Source organism: Gorilla gorilla, chromosome 4 (assembly GCF_029281585.2).
Source record: "Gorilla gorilla gorilla isolate KB3781 chromosome 4, NHGRI_mGorGor1-v2.1_pri, whole genome shotgun sequence".
In the NCBI taxonomy this organism is placed as follows: domain Eukaryota; kingdom Metazoa; phylum Chordata; class Mammalia; order Primates; family Hominidae; genus Gorilla; species Gorilla gorilla.
Window position 1 is genome coordinate 42,269,349 of NC_073228.2, and position 22,299 is coordinate 42,291,647.

Below are 22,299 nucleotides of genomic sequence, written 5' to 3' on the forward strand. Positions count from 1 at the left end.
CCCGCAACAGACTCTCTCTATATCATTCATCTTTTTTTCCTCACAATATTTATCACTGCACAAAATTATGTACTTATTAATTTGAAGGTTTATATTGCCTCCCCCTGTGAGAACATAAGCTCCTTAAATGCAGTCTTTTATTCACTGAATCCTCAGATACCTGTATTTGGCACATGCAGCTACAGAAATATATGACTGAATACAAATGTAACATCACTGATCGCAAGGGTGTCCTGGGAAACTCAAGAGCAATCATGTATATGCAGGTTCTTCAAAAACACTAGAGCTGTTAATAAATGTGGGGAATTTGTCTAATCTTTCCACTTAGGTTCTAAATGTAATAAAAATATATCATCTCAGAAATTCTCCTGATCCTCCATGCACATGTTCCAGTAGTAAAGATGGATTATTCTGCGCCTAATGCCCCTTGCAAAGAAGAGAGAACAAAGAGGATAAATTCAAGATAGAAATGTTTTCCTTTGGTCAGAATTTTCTTCACCAAACTGAAATTTTTCTTTTTCTAAAATAAACTGCTTAACGTTACATGGTGATATTGCTACAAACTAACAATTTCAAAAGCAAAAGACATCTCAGGAAGATTTTTATGTAAAACCATCCATAGTATCAGATCATTATATTTAGAGACAAGTGGTAGAGAACAACTCTCAAAAAGCAGGGATCGCAGTTATTTTCTGAGAAAGAAGTACCTGAAGCCTTTCCTGCTTCTGACACAGATGTGGGCACAGCTTTTTCTGTTTTGATTTAGTCCCAGAATAATGGGAGGACAATGGGAAGATCTACAACTCACTTTTACACAGAGCAGAAGGAATTGCCACTTATAAAATGATTTGGAATGAAGAAAAATAAGAGTAGGGTCATTGACCTTAAAATCCATACAAGCACGGAAAGTACACTACTTTGCTGAAAGACTAACCACACAAAAGAAACTTTCACCCCTGCGGTCTACCTGTAAATAAGAAAACAAATTCTGAATCAAGGAAAATTAATGTTAGCTAGGGAATCTAATTTTCCTCACAATGAAATTGGCTCAAACAGGAATAAACCTGTGACCCTGGTGTCACTAGCAAAGTAACAACAAAAACAACAATAATACTTTGGTCTAACCAGCTTAGATAACCTGTCCAATACTACTCAAGCAATCCACTTAATTAATAACATTTTCCACTCTTGCTTCCCCATAATTAGATCTTCGGTTCCATCCTTGGGAACAGCAACCCACACAAGAACACACAAATGGGATCTGAGCTTCTACTTAAATACATTATCTCAAAATCCCAAAGGTTATTTAGGAGCTATGTTTCAAGAATTTAAAAGACGATTTAGCCAAGAGTAGGTGTGACTGAGAGTAACAAAAAGCATTTCACAGAAATGGACAGAAAAAGGAACAAGAATTATGAAAGGTTTTTAAAAGCAAAATGACTTCATAGATTTATGAGAAGAGAACCGAATGCATAAATATTAAGATCACATATTTATGCAAGTTATTCCTTAGTGGAATAAGTCCCTAGCAGTCTTCGAAGCCAATTTTCAATAGAAAATATCAATGCACTAGTGGCTGATGTTCCAAATGTTTCATAATCTCCTTGTTAATTTCTCTCAAAGCACTCATTACATATTACAATTCTTTTGTCTGTTTAACTAGTTTTTTCTAAAAAAGCACATTGTTTTTTATGTTTCCTCCACTACAATGTAAGAACAAGGACCCTACCCATCTTGTTGGCCACTGTATCCCCAGTGTTTAGCAAAGTGCCTGGCAAACGGTAAGCACTCAATAAGCATGTGTTGAATAAATGAGAGCACAATTACCTTGCATTCGTCAGCTGAGAGGTTATGATAGAGTGGGCATCCTGAGATGGAGAAATGTCTCTCATGTTTTCCTGTAAGGTGTCCTGTTAAAGGAGGGAAAACTTAATCTCAAGAAAGAAGACACGCTTAGAAAGTAGTATGTTTCTCTAAGACAAACCTGTTTTTTTGCTACATCATTTTTATCAAATATATGTCTGATCAGACTGAATCCACCAAACATAAGGCTGGTAGGGCTATAACTTGCACTCATTCTTTTCTTCCACAGGATGGATCTGGCAGTCTTTGAGCATGCTTATATATGATCAATATAAACTATAATTCTTTCTGCTCTTAGACTTCTCAAATCTCAAAATGTCACGAAGTCAACATTTGTAATTAAAGCCCAAGACTATGAACAGGAACACTTTCTTTTGGTGGAATGTAACTCTCCTATACTAAATTAATCAGGTTATATGTAGAATAAGTGTACTTTTCTTTCTACTGTGCAATGTTATCCAACCTGAATTTAACCCCTTTCAATACTCAAATTTATGAAAAATGGAGAAGCGGCCTTTTCTATCATATAAGTAAACATACTTACATAACTTTAAACCAGATTAAATACTTATTTTTTGGAGGGAGAACTGAGTTTTGCTTAAAGATTTAGGATTCTTCTATAATCAGATTTTTTTTACTTTAAAAAATTTTTTTATGTCACCTAGGCTGGAATGCAGTGGTGCAACCATGGCTCAAAGCAGCCTTGAACCCCTGGGCTCAAGTGATCCTCCCACTTCAGCCTCCCAAGCAGCTGGGACTACAGGCTCACAACATCATGCTGGGCCCATTTTAAAATTTTTTGTAGAAATGGGTCTCAGTGTTGCCCAGGCTGGTCTTGAACTCCTGGACTCAAGCAATCTTCCTGCCTCCGCCTCCCAAAGTGCTAGGATTACAGGCATGAGCCACGCCTGAAACAGGCAGTAACACGAGGCCTTCTGAAGACGGAAAAATGTTAGGAATAACAAAACACGAAAGCTTGTTTTATTTAAATGGGTATCTCTTCATTCATGTATTTTTCTTTTTTTTTTTTTGAGACGGAGTCTTGCTCTGTTGCCCAGACTGGAGTGCAGTGATGCGATCTCGGCTCACTGCAAGCTCCGCCTCCTGGGTTCACGCCATTCTCCCGCCTCAGCCTCCTGAGTAGCTGGGACTACAGGCGCCTGCCGCCACGCCCGGCTAATTTTTTGTATTTTTAGTAGAGATGGGGTTTCACCATGTTAGCCAGGATGGTCTCGATCTCCTGACCTCGTGATCTGCCTGCCTCAGCCTCCCAAAGTGCTGGGATTACAGGCGTGAGCCACCGCGCCCGGCCCATTCATCTATTTTTCATTTGGTTTTTTTGAAAACACACAGGGAATTGAACATTATTTCCTTTTTATATATTTCTCTTCAACCAAAAGGTTTATAAAACACCTAAGATTGAAAGAGGTCATAGGACAATGCTAATGAGATAAAAAGTTAGCTAACCTGAATAGCAAGTCTACAAAAATCTTCATCTTTCATTAACAACAACAAAAAAAAAAGACATTTAATTTGGGGTAAAGAAGAAAGTGGAGTTTAAAGCTTACATAACATAATTTATAGAATAAACTTTAAAAGGAAAAAACAGTCCAAGTACTGGTGAATGGGTGATTTTAGGACATTCAGGCCATCATTTCTCCGGGACTGTATTATTAAAAATGCAATTTTAGGCCGGGCGCAGCGGCTCACGCTTGTAATCACAGCACTTTGGGAGGGCGAGGCAGGCGGATCACGAGGTCAGGAGATCGAGACCATCCTGGCTAACATGGTGAAACCCCGTCTCTACTAAAAATACAAAAAATTAGCCGGGCGTGGTGGCAGGTGCCTGTAGTCCCAGCTACTTGGGAGGCTGAGGCAGGAGAATGGTGTGAACCCGGGAGGCGGAGCTTGCGGTGAGCCGAGATTGCACCACTGCACTCCTGCCTGGGTGACAAAGCAAGACTCCATCTCAAAAAAATAAAATAAAATAAATAAATTTTAAAAATGCAATTTTAGGGCCAGGCACGGTGGCTCACACCTGTAATCCCAGCACTTTGGGAGGCCGAGGCGGGTAGATCACCTGAGGTCAGCCTGGCCAACATGGTGAGACTCCATCTCTACTTTAAAAAATATAAAAATTAGACCAGCATGGTGATGCATGCCTGTAATCCCAGCTACTCAGGAGGCTGAGGCAGGCAAATCGCTTGAACCTGGGAGGCAGAGGCTATAGTGAGCCAAGATCGCATCATTGCACTCCAGCCTGGGCAACAGAGCAAGATTCCATCTCAGAAAAAAAAAAAAAAATGCAATTTTAGAGGTCCGCAAAATTATCTTGAACACGAAAAACCATCCTCACTGATCAAATACCATACATACAATGTAGCATCAGCTGGGCTCAGTGGCTCACACCTGTAATGCCAGCACTTTGGGAGGCCAACACAGGAGGACTATGTGACTCCAAGAGCTTGAGGCCAGCCTGGGCGACATACGTAGTGAGACTCCATTTCTACAAAAAGAAAAATAATTAGCCAGGCATGGTAGTCCATGCCCGTAGTCCTGGCTACTCAGAAGGCTGAGGTGGCAGGATCACTTAAGCCCAGGAAGTCAAGGCTGCAGTGAGTCATGGTCACACCACCATACTCCAGCCTAGGTGACAGAGAGACCCTGTCTCAAAAAAAGTAATGTCACTACTACTGCAAGACTTGCTTTTCAGATACTATGTATCCATACGTCGTTTTTTTTTTTGAGATGGAGTTTCACTCTTGTTGCCCAGGCTGGAGTGCAATGGCCAATCTCAGCTCACTGCAACCACCACCTCCCAAGGTTCAAGCAATTCTCCTGCGTCAGCCTCCCCAGTAGCTGGGATTACAAGCGCCGCCACCACGCCTGGCTAATTTTGTATTTTTAATAGAGATGGGGTTTCACCATGTTGGCCAGGCTGGTCTCGAATTCCTGACCTCAGGTGATCTGCCCACATCGGCCTCCCAAAGTGCTGGGATTACATGCATGAGCCAGCGCACCCAGGCATATCCATACTTCTTAGTAATTTATTCAGGGCATGTTTTCTTTTATATGTTAAATAAAACCAATCTATTATCTACAATAAAAAAGGAACAGCTGATCTACTGACCTAAAAATTCCACTGCTCTGAATTTATCCTACAGATTTGCTAGAAAGACAACAAAATATGTTCATACAAGGCTACCCATTACAATATTGTTCAAAAAAGCTAAAAATGAGAAACAATCTAAATGTCAATGAGACAATTTAAATAATGTATAAACTATCAATATAATGAAATTCTCTGCATCTTTTAAAAAGACAAGCCTCTAAATACAAATACCCAAGATGTACAACCAACAAATGTATCCTATTTTCCGTTTTATGAATAATCACAAAAAGGAAATATGTGTACATATACGTGTGCTTATATATGTAGAAAAACTTCTTGGAAGCATTCGTAGAAAACTGCAAACAGAAGTTTTGTATCTGTGGCACAGTTCTGCGGGTATGAGTGAAGGGCAATTTTTACTTAATGCACTTCAAACTTTCCTATAGCGTTTTAATTTTTCACAAGTACATAAAACTCTTAAGGAATAGACTAGGGTCAAGAATATTTTGGGGCCCGGTGCAGTGGCTCACGCCTGTAATCCCAACACTTTGGGAGGCTGAGGTGGGAGGGTCACTTGAGCCCAGGAGTTCAAGACCAGCCTGGGCAACATGGTGAAACCCTGTCTCTACAATAAATACAAATATTAGCTGAGCATGGTGGCATGTGCCTGTAGTCCCAGCTACTTGGGAGGCTGAGGTTGGAGGATCAATTAAGCCTGGGAGGCGGAGGTTGCGGTGAGCTGAGATTGCACCACTGCACTCCAGCCTAGGTGACAGAGTGAGACTCTGCCTCAAAATAAAAGGATACTTTGGAAGCTCAGGTTCATATTTTTCAAAGTTCCAATACATTAAAACCAAAGTCAAAGTAAACTTTTTCACTTGAGCCCAAGAGTTTGAGACCAGCCTAGCCAACATGGCAAAGCCCTGTCTCTACTAAAAAATACAAAAATTAGCCAGGCGTGGTGGCACATGCCTGTAATCCCCAGCTACTCAGGCGGCTGACGCACGAGAATCGCTTGAGCCCGGGAGGCGGAAGTTGCAGTGAGTGACCACGCCACTGTACTCCAGCCTGGTAATTATAGAGTGAGACTCTGTCTCCAAAATAAATAAATAAACAAATACAAGTAAACTTTCCTCTAATACAACATATTTTTTATTTACCCTATGGTCTACCCCATTAAGAGGTTAACTCCTGGGCATAAATAACACAATCAGGCCCCATTCTGACCTATCTCCTCCTCTCCGTTCTGGTCATTCTGCCCCAAGTATATTGGCCTCTAAGTGTTCCTCAAACTGGTTAACTATTCTCTTGCCCAGAGCACTTGCTGTTCTCCTTACCTATAATGCTTATTCTCAAATATTCCAACAGCAAGTCTCCGCTCAAATGTGACCATATCACAGCAGCTTTTCCTAGCCAACTACATATATATGTCACATATACATACACATATGTATGTATATACACACACAATATCCTACCCTCAGTACTCCCAGTTTCATTTTCCTTCACAGCATTTATCTCCAGTTGATATATTATACGTCTATCTATTTGCCTTTCTCAGCTAGACTATAAGCTCCATGAGGGCAGAGACTTTGACTTGTTCATAGCTACATCCTCATAACTTAAAACAGTATCTGGCACATGACCAATATTCAGTAAATATTTGCTTCATGAATGACCAAATATAGTACATAAAATTAACAATTTAGCAACACATGGTTAGTAACAAGCAGAAGCAGAGGAAAATTCCTTTTCTTGCTGCATGGCAAGCAGATCCCCTTAAACTCTTAAAGCACATTAGCCATCATATCATCTACTAGTGTAATATATTGTCTTTCTTAGTTTTTCTCATTATTTATTCCAAGGAAATCAATGCAGGCCTGAAACAATTATCTTCTTTGAGTGACAACTGGTATGGAGTTCAAGACAACTTTGCTGTATTTATTCCGATGGTTTGAAATTATCTGAGAAACTGCTATAAGACCAGGAAATGGCCAGGCGCGGTGGCTCATGCCTGTAATCCCAGCACTTTGGGAGGCCAAGGTGGGCGGATCACGAGGTCAGGAGATCGAGACCATCCTGGCTAACACGGTGAATCCCTGTCTCTACTAAAAATACAAAAAATTAGCCGGGCATGGTGGTGGGCGCCTGTAGTCCCAGCTACTCGGGAGGCTGAGGCAGGAGAATGGTGTGAACCCGGGAGGCGGAGCTTGCAGTGAGCTGAGATCGCACCACTGCACTCCAGCCTGGGGGACAGAGTGAGACTCAGTCTCAAAAAAAAAAAAAAAAAAAAAGGCCAGGAAACAATCCAAATTAATTAAACACTACAGAAAACCACTGGGCATGGTGGCTCACGCTTGTAGTCCCAGCTACTCAGCAGGCTGAGTGGGGAGGACTGCTTGAGCCCAGGAGTTGAAGACCAACCTGAACAACACAGCAAAAACCTCGTCACTAAAAAATAAGGAAAAAAAAAAAAAAAAAAAAAAAAAGCCAAGCTTGAAAGGCACGTGCCTGTAGTCCCAGCTACTTGGGAGGCTGAGATGGGAGGATCACTTAAGCCTAGGAGTTAAGGCTGCAGTGAGCTATGATCATGCCACTGCACCTCTGCCTGGGCAATAAAGTGAGACCCCTGTCTCTCTATAAAAACAAACAAAAGGCTCATGCCTGTAATCCCAGCACTCTGGGAGGCCAAGGCGTGCAGATCATGAGGTCAGGAGTTCGAGACCAGCCTGACCAACATGGCGAAACCCCATCTCTACTAAAAATACAAAAGTTAGGTGTGGTTATGGGCATCTGTAATCCCAACTACTCAGGAGGTTGAAGCAGGAGAATCGCTTGAACCTGGGAGGCGGAGGTTGCAGTGAGCCGAGATCACACCACTGCACTCCAGCCTGGGCAACAGAGCGAGACTCCATCTCAAAAACAAACAAACAAACAAAACACACTACAGGAAGTGTACTGTTGGCCTGCCAAGCAGCAATTTACTCTGTTCTAAGGTTTTTCAAACTTGATAGCCACATGCAAAGGGTGAATTTGAGAAGTAGACCCAGTAGTGAAAGGCCCCTTACCTCCCAATCAGCATCTTCCAACTCTAGACAAAACCTTAAGCCCAATATTTGCACCTCAGCTCACTGAAGGTGCACAAATAAGGTTCAAACCACAAGAATCTCTAAAGTAATTCACTAAGGGGTAAAACTCATAAGAAAATAATAAGATACTTATTTATCACAGAAGAAATATTTTATCTTGTTTATACTTACTAAGTACACAAAGCAAGGGACCTAAAGCTACTAAAGTTACAGAAGGCCAGGGTCTCATGTGTACTCCTAATTTCACAACCTCTTGACAGGAAATGTTTTTCTCATTTCCTTAACAGCTATGGCCGTGCAACCACTATTCTGCACTACCTTATCCTTAACTAGTCCTCACTGAGTACGAGCTATGTGCCATGCAGTAAGATATCTGCAGATAGTCTTTTTTGCTTTTGCTAGGAAAATGAGGGAATTTTTCACTGGGAAAAGCTCTAGATAAACTGAATGGCTCATCATAGTTAATTTCCTTACAACCAGATCTATTATTATGGACCATCGGCCAAGAAGAGAAATGCTTTTATTCAAGTGAGCAACTCATTATCACTCAGCACATGACCACTGAAGAGCCTAAGAAGCTAAATCCCAACAGAACACAAAACATTTCTGGATGATCCTGGGAGAGAGAACCACAGAACAAAGGATGTCATGAAGCTGGGGCACACTGACCTAGAGAGTTACAGCCTGGTGTAGGACACTTCATATTGAAGTTGTAGCTTTCATGGAAGCGACGGCGCTTGGGGCGATGAGAGAGATCACTGCCTGAGTCCTTCAGGGACATGTCCTTGGCAATGCTCTCATCGTGAGACACATTGGGGCTGGAGATGTCTATGTCAGACTCAGAAGAAGGTGCATTTCCAGTTGGAGTTCGAGGCGGTGACTCATCATGATCAGCTGTATTTTTAGTTTCTAAAGCAAAAGCAATTGGTAGAAGTTATGAGTGGAGTTCATTTATTTAGAAGTTTACTATTCAGAAGAGTTTATGGGCTTCCCAGATTCTTTTTCTATGATTTAACCAGTAACTTTCAGCTATTCATCTGCTAGACGGCTAAATAGAAAATGAAGAGGCACTTCTACACCATCCATTTTGTGCAACTTTAAATTCTGATTAAAATTAAATTTGTACTTCATCTATTACACCTATCTGTATTTCTCCTGAGTTGCTAATCATGGATAATCAAAACTAGATGGAAATACGTTTTTAAAACATTACTATCCCACTTCCCTTCCAGGAGATACACAGGACAGAAGATAAGTGACAGTGATTATCTTTCTGGATGACACTGAACAGGCTTGGTGTAAGATGTGAATGGACTTAGAGTCTTGAGTGAGCCTCTTTGTAGTCTAACAATTCAATCTTGAAATTCCAGACTCTAAATCAGGAATTGCAAACCAAATGCCTACAGGGGCTCAGCAAGGCCAAATAGACAGCTCATTGTCCATCTAAAGGGGACAACTACTATTCAACTCCAGCCAATTATTACTATGGGTGATTGGCCACCCAGTGTTCCCAGATCTTTTCATTGTTTAAAATAAACTATTAATCCAGGTTTTTATATGAAATCATTGTGTTTTCAAATACTAGCAACAAATTTAAAAAATTTTAAACACTGTGCAAGCAAACCAACCAACCATGCGGACAGCTAGAAGTAGTTCACCAGTCTGTGACCTCTGCATTAAGAAATTTGGAGATAAATGGACTGAGAAGTATGGCTATAAGAAAAGTCTGCTTCAAGCCCTTTTCAAATGTGGTTAAGAAGGGCCCAGTCTCTTTTTCCTATTACAGGTACGATTTAATATACTCCAGCTACTCTGGACCTTGAGAATATTCTGATATCAAACTGTCCTCAGCAAGGTATAAGAAAGGAGGCTGGGTGTGGTGGCTCATACCTGTAATCCCAGCACTTTGGGAGGCTGAGGCGGGTGGATCACGAGGTCAGGAGATCGAGACCATCCTGACTAACACAGTGAAACCCTGTCTCTACTAAAAATACAAAAAAATTAGCCTGGCATGGTGGCAGGCGCCTGTAGTCCCAGCTACTCAGGAGGCTGAGGCAGGAGAATGGCGTGAACCCGGGAGGCAGAGCTTGCAGTGAGCCAAGACTGCACCACTGCACTCCAGCCTGGGCAATAGAGCGAGACGCCGTCTCAAAAAAAAAAAAAAAAAAGACATAAGAAAGGAAGCAAGCAAACAGCATTCATCTAGCTGAAGTATTAGGCATCTACCTGCAGTGGCCCCAAGCCTTCCTTAAAAAGAATTTCACCCAGATGCTCTGTAATAGGTCTAAGTCATACCATACCCACTCACCTCTATCTGAAAAATCAACCACTTGCTCAGTTTCTGAGCCAGATGAACGAGTCTGCCGAAGAGGGTATTTTTTCGGTGTCACTGGGGTAGGCTGCTGCTGACTACGGGTCACTCTTCTGGTAGAGTAAGCAGGCTCCTCAGTGCCAAAAGACTGCAGATTTCGAACAGGACTGGAATCTGATCCCAATTTTAAAAGAAAATAAAGAAAAAAGATGGAAATCTGTTTTACTTCCTATCCATATAATTTATTAGAATATCGCTCCTCCTCCTCTTCACATTTCACAAAATCCAACAAATCCTTAAAATATCTATCTAATTAAATAAAATATAAGCAAAAGAGCCTAGCTCAGGTATACAGATGTAATGTAGTACAGCATTAGTAAGTTTAGGTTCTGGAATTAGGACTGAACTTGATTCAACTCCACTCCACCATACCAACTAGCTGTGGCATCTTGGGCAAGTTATTTTCTCCAAGCCTGTTTCCTGACCTATTGAAAAGGAAAATACTAGTAGCACATTCCTCATAACACTGTGGTGAGGAATAGGTGAGATAATGCATGTGAAGCACTTAACATGATCCGTGGTACAGAGTGCTTTATAAATATTAACTGCATCCTCTCATTCTTCCCTTTTTCTAACCCACCATAAAACAGATATTCTATTACCAAAGATATAACAACAAACAAAACGATTTCCTTTCTTAAGGGGCCGATTTTTTTTTTCTTTCTTATTACCCTCTCTGGCACTATCATAATAGATTCATAAAGGTAAAGCGGGAATGCAGCATTTTAAGTTTTTTGGATGGAAAAACCTATTCTGAGGCACTCAGCAGCCCTTTTATATCTCCAACCTGATGACAAAGGAAATGAAGGAAATTCAAAGCTGAAATTAAAGCATTTTTTAAAAATATATGTAGGTATGTTTTAGTTTTTTGTGTTTTTTTTTATAAAGAGACATGTTTAATCATAGCTTGCTCTTCACAGAGATGACTACAGAGACTTTTAATCTATAATCCAGGAGTATATAACCATGCAGTACAGACCAATTAGCCAAATGTAAAATAAACTAGATTCTTACCACAACTACCCTATAAACATTGCAACTATTCTTTGCAAAAGGACCCTACATCTTATGTGAAAACACCTAGTGTAGGGTAACCAGAAACCTAGCTATGTGGCCAAAAGTAAAAACCAAAGGAAAAAATAACAATTCAGTGGTTAATTGGTGAAAGCAGGAAATTTGTGGCCTTTACTGTGCTGCTGCTTTGGTCTTCTTACTTTTGTTCTTTTTGTCCCTTTTCTTCAGCCCATCCATGTTAGCACTCAGTAGGTTTGAATAAGCCATCTGAAACTTATTCACTTGCTTGGAGCTCACCACAGTGCTGACCTTCTTTTTCCCATCGATAGCTCTTAACAGACACTTGTCTGAGGGCTCAAAGCCCTCCACAGAACCTTTCTTTGGAACGGGTTTGGTTCGACCACCATACTTCTTCAAGGTGATATAGATGCTGCCCGATGTCCAGCACTTCTGGAAAAGTCTGTTCAGCTCCGTCAGGAACTGCTCACTCTCCAACAACACCATCGTGGTGATGCTGGCTCAATTCCCTCCGTGTAAGCCCCTAGCAGTCTTAGTTTTGTTTTAATTGACATATAAGTGTACATATTTATAGAGTATACTGTGATGTTCTGATAGACGTATACATTGTGTAATGATGAAATCAAAATAATTAGCATATCCATATCTCAAACACTTGTCATTTCTTTGTGGTGAGAACATTCAAAATCCTCTCTAAAGTATATTTTATTTTAATTAATTAATTTTTTTTTCAGAGGGCGGGATGCACAGGCCAGGGCACGGTGTCAGCCTCACTCTCTCACGGCTGCACCCCCCAACGTATATTTAAAAAAAAAAAAAATCTGAAGAAATCTTATAGATTCTCTAAAGAAGAAAACTGAAAATTTCCAAACTTTCGGGTGAGAAAAGTTAGCACAGAGCAAGGTTATCAATTTGTACATCTCCAAGGGGCCTCCTTTCACAATATGATCTACATTGTGCTCTAGGGATGACCACCTTACATTGCTGACATTGTAAATGGTACCCCTGGAGTTGTGCAACTCTGTGGTCATAAGGTATGATAACTAGAAAGAGACTCAGCGCTTACGCATTTCCTAGCTGTTTTGAATATTTAGTTTTCAGGTGTCTAGGGCATGGTCAATTATACTTTCTACGAACATTATGTCTTTTCCTTAGCATATGCTGTTCCATCTGCCAAGAATAACATATTCCCATCTTTCAACTTATAAATTCCTGTCAGAGCCTTTAAGACATCTCAGTGTGCAGCTGGGCACGGCGGCTCACGCCTGTAATCCCAGCACTTTGGGAGGCCGAGGCGGGCAGATCACTTGAGATCAGGAGTTTAAGACAAGCCTGGACAACACAGTGAAACCCTGTCTCTACTAAAAATACAAAAAATAGCCAGGTATGGTGGTGCTCGCCTGTAATCCCAGCTACTTGGGAGGCTGGGGCAGGAGAATTCCTTGAACCCAGGAGGCAGAAGCTGCAGTGAACCAAGATCATGCCACTGCACTCCAGCCTGGGCGACAGAGCAAGATTCTGTCTCAACAACAACAAAAAAGACTTCATCATTGTGGGAGTGCTGCCCTAAGTTGGCTGTCCCACCTCTGGGCTTATGTAGTACTCTATGCAAACCCCTCTCACAGCCCTTGCCATAATGTATTCCCATGATCAATTTTCATATCTGTATCTTGCACTGAACTGTAAGATCCTTGAGGACAGGAACTATGATTTTTCTACCATGGTTCCTAGTACATAACATACTGCTTGAGTTATAGTAGCTATTTATCCATAGTCTCATTGTGGTAAAAATTTAAAGCTTAAGAAATCAAGAGACAATAGCAATACTTTAACTGAAATCCTAAATTCAAAAATAAAGTTAGGAACAGTTGTTAAAGAGGATATTCCCACTTTCTTGCTTGAAAAACTGATGGTTTTTCTCTCATTGTGCAACATACTCATATAAAAGTGACCAAAGCAGCAGGGCACGGTGGCTCATGCCTATAATCCAAGCACTTTGGGAGGCCAAGGCAGGCAGACCATGAGGTCAAGAGATTGAGACTATCCTGGCCAACATGGTGAAACCCCATCTCTACTAAAAATACAAAAATTAGCTGGGCATGGTGGCGTGCACCTGTAGTCCCAGCTACTTGCAGGCTGAGGCAGGAGAATTGCTTGAACCCAGGAGGCGGAAGTTGCAGTGAACCAAGATCATGCCACTGCACTCCGCCTGGCAACAGAGCGAGACTCCATCTCAAAAAAAAAAAAAAAAAATTAACCAAAGCAACACTGTTGAAGTGCTCAAAACATGTTAAAGTTTTTTTCCCTTAATCTATTATCACCTATTGATCATCGGCTTTCTGTATTAGCTGCAACCTTCTTTCCTCCTCAGGGAATACCAGAGCAGAGCCAGGAGGGTCAAGGGTACCCTCCAAATCTAACCCCAGATGCCTAAATGCACTAGAGATAGTTCAAACTACCTTCCAACCCCAAGATTCTCAATTCCTTATTACCAAAGCAAAATTCCATTATTTCCACACTGATATTTTGGTACAACTATTAATATCTATCAAGTGTTTATTGGATTACATTCCAGAGTTAAACATGGTTTTAGAAGTGGGCCTCTGCCAATAGTAAGTCCAAGAGACTACAGATGCTCCTTGACTTGTAATGGGGTTAAGTCTCAATAAAACTATCATAAGTTGAAAGTATTATAAGTTAAAAATGCATTTACAGGCTGAACATGGTGGCTCACATCTATAACCCCCGTACTTTGGGAGGCCAAGGTGGAAGGACTGCTTGAGTCCAGGAGTTTGAGACCAGCCTAGACAACATAATAAGACCTCATCTCTACACAAAACAAAGAAAACTAGCTAGGTGTGGTGGCGTGCACCTGTAGTCCCAGGTACTCAGGAGGCTGGGTGGGAGGATCACTTGAGCCAAGGAGGTCAAGGCTGCAGTGAGCCAAGATCACACCACTGCACTCCAACCTGTGCAACAGAGCACAAGACCCTGTCTCCAGAAAATAAAAAAAGCGCTATACACCTAACCTGCCGAGCATCATAGCTTAGCCTAGCCTACTTTAAATAGGCTCAAACCACTTACATTAGCCTACAATTGTGCACAATCATCTAACACAAAGCCTATTTTTAATAAAGTGTTGAATATTGCATATAATTTATTAAAGACAGTACACTGAAGAGTACTGGTTTACCCTCATGATCAAATGGCTGACTGGGAGTTACGGCTCACTGACTGGAGTTATGGCTCATTGCCACCACTCAGCAACACAAGAAAATATTTGGCCCACATATCACTGGCCCAGGAAAAGACCGAAATTCAAAATTCTAAAAGTTTCCACTGAATGCATATTGTTTTAGCACCACTGTAAAGTTAAAAAAAAAAAATTAAATCAAGCCACCATAAATCAGATACCATCTGGACTTCAAGTCCCTAAGCCTCAAACATTCAAACAGAAAGTGAAGGGATAACATTCCAATTTTACTGATGGAGACACTGCGATCTAAAAAAACAAACAAACAAACAAACAAATGACTCAAGACATACGTGTGTCTCTATCCATTATACCATCCGCAGTTCCTTTGGGTCTACAGATTGGATAGTAGCCTCCCACAGAAGCATTGTTAAAGACCTGACAACTCTGCATTCACTCTACATTTTACCAATCATCTGGTGCACTGTCATCTACACCAAGCCAAGGGACCAGTTTCCACATTAACTAGGAAAATAATGTGATGGGCCAGTCAGCCAGATGTGATGAGTGGTAAGGAAAAATGAAGGTTTTTTTTTACCTTGAGAACTCTGGCTTAGCCTGGCTGAGGAGCGGGTGACTCGAGCAGATCGTCGGGATGTGCCATCACTTTCTGAACTGTCTGTGTGCTCGAGATCTGTAGAAAAATCGGAATCTTCGGTTCCATCTGAACTACTGCCTGCATTCCTCTGTAATACCATAGATACAGATATTAGCACAGAAGCATTTGGTCTGAGAGTTTGTATTAACATTGAAAATAAAACAAGCTGTGACACTGAAAACCCCAAGTTCAAACCTAAATAAGGATTCCACAAGCATTTCTCATCCTCCCACCCCCTCAGGCAACTTCACTTTATTTAGAACACTTAAATGGAACAACCTACAAATAGGGACTTTTGTTAAATAAATGAAGAGCTTCCGTTTCATTCGTTCTCGTTGCCCAGGCTGGAGTGCAAGGGCGCAATCGTGGCTCACTGCAACCTCCGCCTCCCGGGTTCAAGTGATTCTCCTGCCTCAGCCTCCCGAGTAGCTGGGACTACAGGCGCCCGCCATCATGCCCAGCTAATTTTTGTATTTTTAGTAGAGACGGGGTTTCACTATGTTGGCCAGGCTGGTCTCAAACACCTGACCTCAGGAGATCCACCCGCCTTGGCCTCCCAAAGTGCTGGGATTACAGACATGAGCCACCACACCCGGCCATGAAGAGAATTAATTCTTACTGTATTAGCACTAAGTATTAACCAAGACTATTTGGAGATCAATATCACAAAAAAAGGTCCACTGTAGTGAGAAAATCGTTGGTGCTGGACCTCATTTAACTTAGAGTAGCTTTTGTTCAATGTCTCCATGAAAAGCTATCACATTTTTTAAAAACCATACACTATCTCAAAATACCATGGACCACAACTCTACTCCCAAAAGAATTTAAGCAGAAAAAGATGAAAATTGTTAGTGCGTATGCCATCTATCCTTGACGTTTCTCCACATGAAAGCCATCTATCTTCCAAAAAGGCAGCTTGCACATGAAGACTCATGGGTATTCAAAAACAGTTGTTTTCAAAACCATCTTTTCAATGAGCAAGGATTTGTCAATTATTATCCTCCTGAGGAGTTCTTTCTTAGCCATAAAGATAACTTTTATCAATTAAGCACTAACACTATACCCTTTACAAAACCAGAAAGGAAAAAATATTTACTAAAAACAATACAAAGATTCACACTGTAAGTCCCAATTATTTATTCAAAACCCTGAGGGCCACTTGTGTTTAGAATTTGTAATTGTTTTGGATTTTTAGAAGGGGAGTACTTTGCATGTATCCTGCAAATACCACCCAATAACAAAACATAATAGTATTTCTGCAGCAAAAAATATAAACAGTCACACTAAATGAGACACACAAAAACCATAAGTAGCCTCAGGACAGATTAAGACAGATTTGCCGCCAAACAGGTTACTAAAAAAATGTACATTTTCAAGTAACTCCCGGTATTTGGGAAATTAAGAAAGAGGACTGTGGCCCTATTTCAAGGCACCAATATTATTCCTGCATTTGGTGAGCCTTTACATACATACCACCGGCCGGGCGTGGTGGCTCATGCCTGTAATCCCAGTACTTTGGGAGGCTGAGGCGGGTGGATCACCTGAGGTCAGGAGTTCGAAACCACCCTGACCAACATGGTGAAACCCCGTCTCTATTAAACATACAAAAATTAGCTGGGCGTCATGGAATCCGCCTGTAATCCCAGCTACTAGAGAGACTGAGGCAGGAGAATCGCTTGAACCCGGGAGGCGGAGGTTGCAGTGAGCCAACATCACGCCATTGCACTCCGACCTGGGCAACAAGAGCAAAACCTCGTCTCAAAAACAAACAAACAAACAAACAAAAAAACACCTACATACCACCCACCAGCTGAGGTCATTTTAGGAGACATTAAAAAGTGTACATTTTCAACCTGAAAAACCGCTGTGAAGAGAAAGATTTATATTGATATGAGCAAGAATACCACCCAGTTTTCCAAGTATCTTAAGGGTAACCTGCCAGGAAATGAGCAAGAATCACAGAAAACGGCTGAAATGAAGGGGGAATCTTAAAAGTCACCATTATAGTCTAATTACCGAGATATTTAAAGCCTTGACGTGAGACTTGTTCCTTCCTGGCTTGATCCTGGAACTCAGCTCTTCTCTGTGGCTTTTACCAATATATCTCCCATTGTACTCCAGGGCAGACTTAACTGCTCCTTCACTTCCTTCCTGCAACACTTTGTATACACCTCCAAGCTGAGAACTTACTAGATCCTTCTAAGGTTATTCATGTCTGTTTTCTCCTATCGGGCTGTGACACCCTTAAGCCAGGGATCACATCTAATTAATTTCTGAATCCACAGCAACCACCGCGCAGAAAGTAGTCAATAGACATTTGTTGAATTGAGTTAGATTTGTTCTATATTCTGGATCTGCCACTGCCTGAGTGGCTTGCAGCACTCCATGGACCTCCTTTAGTTCAACTGTAAGAAGAAACGACGGGGCCATTCCTGGGTGATCTTCTAAGTGCCTTCTAATTCTAGAAGTTTTTAGTTTTTACCAACTGCATTTTCTAGGCGCTGTCGAACTAGCAAATAAGGAAAGAGGCAACTGCTTGGAGGCAACTGGCCTGAGAGGGATCCCCTGGGAGTGGGCGCTGGCTTCCCACCACCCAGTCTTCTGCTTTGTTGTGCCCCTCACCTGGAAGGTAACGAGGCCTCCAAAACCCCGCCTCTGCACCTATCAGCGTCCCCGCTCGGAAAGGCGGGGATTCGGGCCACCCAATCGAGGTCCGCGTAAGCCGCGCCCCCACAGGACAGACTGCCAACCTCGACCAATCAGGAGAGGAGGGATCGTTCTCTCCAGCCAGTGGGAGAGCGTTGGGGCCGGGGCCAGACACCGCCCCCGCACGCGGGGAGGTGACCGTTGAGCCCAAACAGGCGGCGTCACCAGCCAATCAATATGCTTCCAGACGTTTCAGCGACCAATTAATAAGAACGCCTCCGTTCCAGGCAAGCAGAGGGCGGGAATAGTTGCAAGCATAGGCCGAGGCCAGGGTCGGGCCCACATTTTTCTGTTGGGTATGGACAGAAGAGAGGGTGGCTGAACAAGGTTCGGGGGAGCGGGAAGTTGGGACCCAAGCACTGTGAGGCGTGGCCAACTGCGTCACGGTGCTCAATCGACTGTCCTTAGAAACCCGCCATCCCTCCTCTCCCGTTTCTCACCTTCCTTCGCGGCATTGCCGGCGGCTGCGGCCCGACGGTTCCGATTCGGGCAGCGGCGGCAGCAGCAGCAGGAACGGTGGCTCCGGCGGGCTCCGTGGCGGCCTCTGTATCAGTCCCAATTCTGCGGACGATCCCTAGTGCCTCCTGCCTCTCAGCGTCTGGAGCGTTCTGCGCAGGCGCCGCGGGCTGAAGCGCTTTTTCCTTCACTTCCGGCTGGGTCTCGCGTCACCTGACGTTACGGGCCAGAGAGGGTGCTGGGAGGTTCGATCCTTTTGGTGAAGCTAGTGGGCGCCATTTTGAAGTTGGGCAGAAAGTGACTCCAGTGGTGGAACCCGGAGCCAACCATTTTTAGTTACGTGAGTGGCTCTGTTTGTGGGCGTGGGTAGCCATTCTTGTTTGGGGCAGAAGCCTGACAGTTGATGTAAACGGTTCTCATCTTTACCTTAGGCAAAATTTCCCTTCCCGGTCGTTTTAATTTCTAGAGTCGAGGAAGGAAACCCCCCAGAATCCATCAGGTTGCTGAGATTAGATTTAACCCCTTCGTAGCCTGATTGTTTAAAGGACGTTTCCGTTTATTATATAAACTCAAAGTTGCGGAGGGATGTTTTGTAAAAGAAACTTTGTATTTTAAGAAACATCGTGGTCTCGAAGGGGTGGGAATGGGGAATTGAAAAAGGAACTAACGGACAGCGTCCGCCATCAAGTTTCCTGTCTGGTAGAGGAGACATTGTCCTTGCCCTTAGCTAACAGCAAGTGAGTTAGTTGACGTCGCGGGGAGGAGGCAAAACCATTCTCCAGAAGCTGCAGGTCAAAGAATTCCCAATTTAGCTCTGTGGCGAGCGCCCACTTCCTTCCCGCACTGTGTTTGGGTTTGAGACCACTGGGGGCCCTGGGGTGAAAAATGTGATTTGAAAGTGGGGAATGCAGTACCAGAGTCAGAAAAGCTTTGAACCCCATTTAGCTCAAATGACCTCTGGCATCCAGATGCTTGAGCAGAGAGTTACGAGGCGGAGGAAGAGGAAGGAATGTTTTTAGTGAAGTTGAAGCCCCCAAAAGAATGGACATTTAAATAATAATGAGAGGGCCTAGGAAGGAGAAGTTGGTCACAGATACTAGGCTGAAAGAAGAGCCTTAAGAAAAGGCTGGAAAGTGGAGAGCAGGCGTTGAGGATTTAACCTTTCCGGAGGAAAGGCCTTGAGAGGACCAAGTCTTGACCAATTGCGACTGGGTGGAACCCAGGCACGCTCCGTCATTAAGTTAGGATCCCAAACCCCAATTTCAAACTGAGGCCCCTTTAAGATGGAGATTTCCCCCAGGAGCAGGGCTAAAGAACAAAGAAGCAGAAGGTAAACATCTGATTGATGTGCTAAGTAAAGAACTCTAAAGAGTTAAAGTTCCAGACCTTTAGCCAGCACTCTCCTTGGGGATGTCCTGGGCCAGTGTTGACACAGGCAGCTTTTAGTATTTAATACTTAGCTTTTAGTGCTTAGTATAAATACCTTTGATAACCTACTTAGGTTGAACTGCACGTAAGAACTTATTTGAAAATGGTTCACATTACTTCTCACCACTTAAGCATTTAATTTCATGTAGCCCCTCACCACTTAAGCATTTAATTTCATACATTACTCTGTTATTTTGCACTCACGGATATGTTCCTGAGGTTACATTTGAATGTTCTGGCTCCCCAACTGGTGGTAAGGATCTCTTACATTAAGAGCATATCTCAATTATTTCATACCATCCTTCTTTTTTTCTCTCTCTTCTTTTTTTTTCTTTCAGGACAGAGTCTTGCTGTGTTGCCCAGGCTGGAGTGCAATGGCTGGATGTCAGTTCACTGCAAGCTCCACCTCGTGGGCTCAAGGGATTCTCTTGCCTCAGCCTCCCAAGTAGCTGGGACTGCAGGCGTGTGCCACCACACCTGGCTAATTTTTGTATTTTTTGTAGAGACAGAGTTTCACCATGTTGCCCAGGCTGGTCTCGACCTACTGAGCTCAACTACTGTTTCGGCCTTCCAGAGTGCTGGGATTAAGGTGTGAGCCACCACTCCCAGCCATACCAGCCTTTCTTTTTTTTTTTTTTTTTCTGAGACAGGGTTTTGCTCTTGTTGCCAGGCTGGAGGGCAATGGCACGAGCTCGGCTCACCGCAGCCTCCGCCTCCTGGGTTCAGGCGATTCTCCTGCCTCAACCTCCCGAGTAGCTGAGATTACAGGCGCCCGCCACCACATGTGGCTACTTTTTGTATTTTTAGTAGAGACAGTGTTTCTCCATGTTGGTCAGGTTGGTCTTGAACTCCCGACCTCAAGTGATCCACCCGCCTCAGCCTCCCAAAGTGCTGGGATTACAGGTGTGAGCCACTGCGCCTGGCTCATACCATCCTTTCTAATGGTGCTCAAACCTCGTTCTTCCCACAGTAAATGCTTGCTACTCAGTAAGAATATCATTACTGTTTTACAGTCTCTGAATGTATAGCACTCAGAGATGGTGAAGTTACCCTCCCTGGAAATTAGTGTTTTAGAATAAGATCTTATCCTGACTTGCATCCGTCACACAAATACCAGCATTACAGATGTTCGACGTTAGTTAATTTCTTATGCTAGATTCCCTAAGACTGCAGCTGACACTAAAGAGTTTACAGTTTCATTTAGATATGGTTCTTGTCCTTGGAAAGTGTACACTCTGGCAGAAAGATGAAAAAACTAACACCAGTAGGATAGAAACATGATCATAAGGAAAAAAATGTGTATAGTACTTGAAAGTAGACCAGCCAGGTATATTTAGAATGGGGAAGGGGAGGATCTTAAAAGCTTATTTCTTCTTCTTTTTTTTTTTAAAACCAAATATAATATTTACTTTGAGGGTCATGTTCATCACAACACAATTAGCTTTCCAAGCAGGAACTGATGTTGATTTCAAAGCCTCTGACTGGTTGCCCCCTGGCTATCCTCAACCACCAGACTTCACGTTGACACTCTCGACAGTTCTCCTTGCCTTTCTATTTTCTCAGGCTTTTCTTCCTGCCTGGATGCATCTCCTAACCCTCAATAAAATTTTATTTTTTCAGAAAATCTTTTCCAATTCATTCTTTGTAAGGTAGTAGGGCGTAATGATATGTTATTTTGCACTTAACTGCTGGATTTGTTATTTTCCTTGTACAATTTGGTAGATAATTCTGTTCATTTCCCTTCCCAAACAGATAATAGAAACATAGATAAATCATGTTTATTATATCATCAGCTGTACTAGTGTCCAGTACAGGGCTTTGATGTCAGATCTGAATTTTAATCTCCGCTCTGCTGCTTCCTACCTGCATTACTCTTGGACAAGTTTTTGTTTTTGTTTTTTGTTTTTTAAGAGACTGTGTCTCACTCTTGTCACCCAGTCTGGAGTGCAGTGGCACAATCATAGCTCACTGCAACCTTGATCTCCTGGGCCAAGCGATCCTCCCACGTCAGCCTCCCGAGTAGCTAGGACTACAGGTACACACCACCATGCCTGGCTAATTTTTAAATTATTTGTAGAGATGAGGTATTGCTACATTGCCCAGACTAGTCTCGAACTCCTGGCCTCAAGCCGTCCTCCCATCTCAGCCTCCCAAAGCACTGGGATTACAGGCATGAGCCATGCCCGGCCTTGGACAAGTTTTAAATTTGTGTGTCAGTTTTCTCACCTGTGATGTGGGGACATTAATAGCCACCTCACAAGGTTGTAAGGAATAAAGAAGATGAGTGTTGTAAAGCTCTTTGCACAGTTCCTGACATGGAGTAATTGCTCAATAAATGGCTATTGTTATTTATATTTCCAGTCACCCTAATCATGGCTATAACATTCTAAT

At 42.6% G+C, this 22,299-nt stretch overlaps 3 protein-coding genes across 5 annotated transcripts in view; 1 reads left to right on the plus strand and 2 right to left on the minus strand.

The window, feature by feature from the left end:
* The window catches only part of KAT7 (lysine acetyltransferase 7), a 40,548-nt gene extending 21,850 nt beyond the window's left edge, over nucleotides 1-18,698 (minus strand). The window contains exons 1-5 of one of the 2 annotated variants that reach the window (XM_019027049.4): nucleotides 18,465-18,698; nucleotides 15,259-15,406; nucleotides 10,373-10,549; nucleotides 8,734-8,973; nucleotides 1,828-1,910 (exon numbers count right to left, since the gene is read on the minus strand). In XM_019027049.4, the coding sequence (XP_018882594.1) occupies nucleotides 1,828-1,910; nucleotides 8,734-8,973; nucleotides 10,373-10,549; nucleotides 15,259-15,406; nucleotides 18,465-18,479 (663 nt within the window). In that variant the 5' untranslated portion in view covers nucleotides 18,480-18,698. The remainder of the gene's footprint in view (nucleotides 1-1,827; nucleotides 1,911-8,733; nucleotides 8,974-10,372; nucleotides 10,550-15,258; nucleotides 15,407-18,464) is intronic. The other variant, XM_019027050.4, reaches the window with a different exon arrangement.
* Nucleotides 11,516-12,004, minus strand: LOC129533706 (signal recognition particle 14 kDa protein-like). Its single transcript, XM_063706277.1, has one exon. It carries the CDS (start codon nucleotides 11,951-11,953, stop codon nucleotides 11,621-11,623), a length of 333 nt encoding a protein of 110 aa, XP_063562347.1. The 5' UTR covers nucleotides 11,954-12,004; the 3' UTR covers nucleotides 11,516-11,620.
* The window catches only part of FAM117A (family with sequence similarity 117 member A), a 78,875-nt gene continuing 74,754 nt past the window's right edge, over nucleotides 18,179-22,299 (plus strand). The window contains exon 1 of one of the 2 annotated variants that reach the window (XM_055387682.2): nucleotides 18,179-18,251. The gene's annotated coding sequence lies outside the window, so the exon portion shown is untranslated. Of the gene's footprint in view, nucleotides 18,252-18,718; nucleotides 18,821-22,299 lie in introns of those variants that run through there. The other variant, XM_055387686.2, reaches the window with a different exon arrangement.

What these genes read in the sequence shown, in the direction of transcription:
- LOC129533706 (XM_063706277.1), bottom strand. Translation starts at nt 11,953, where the DNA reads ATGGTGTTGTTGGAGAGTGAGCAGTTCCTGACGGAGCTGAACAGACTT.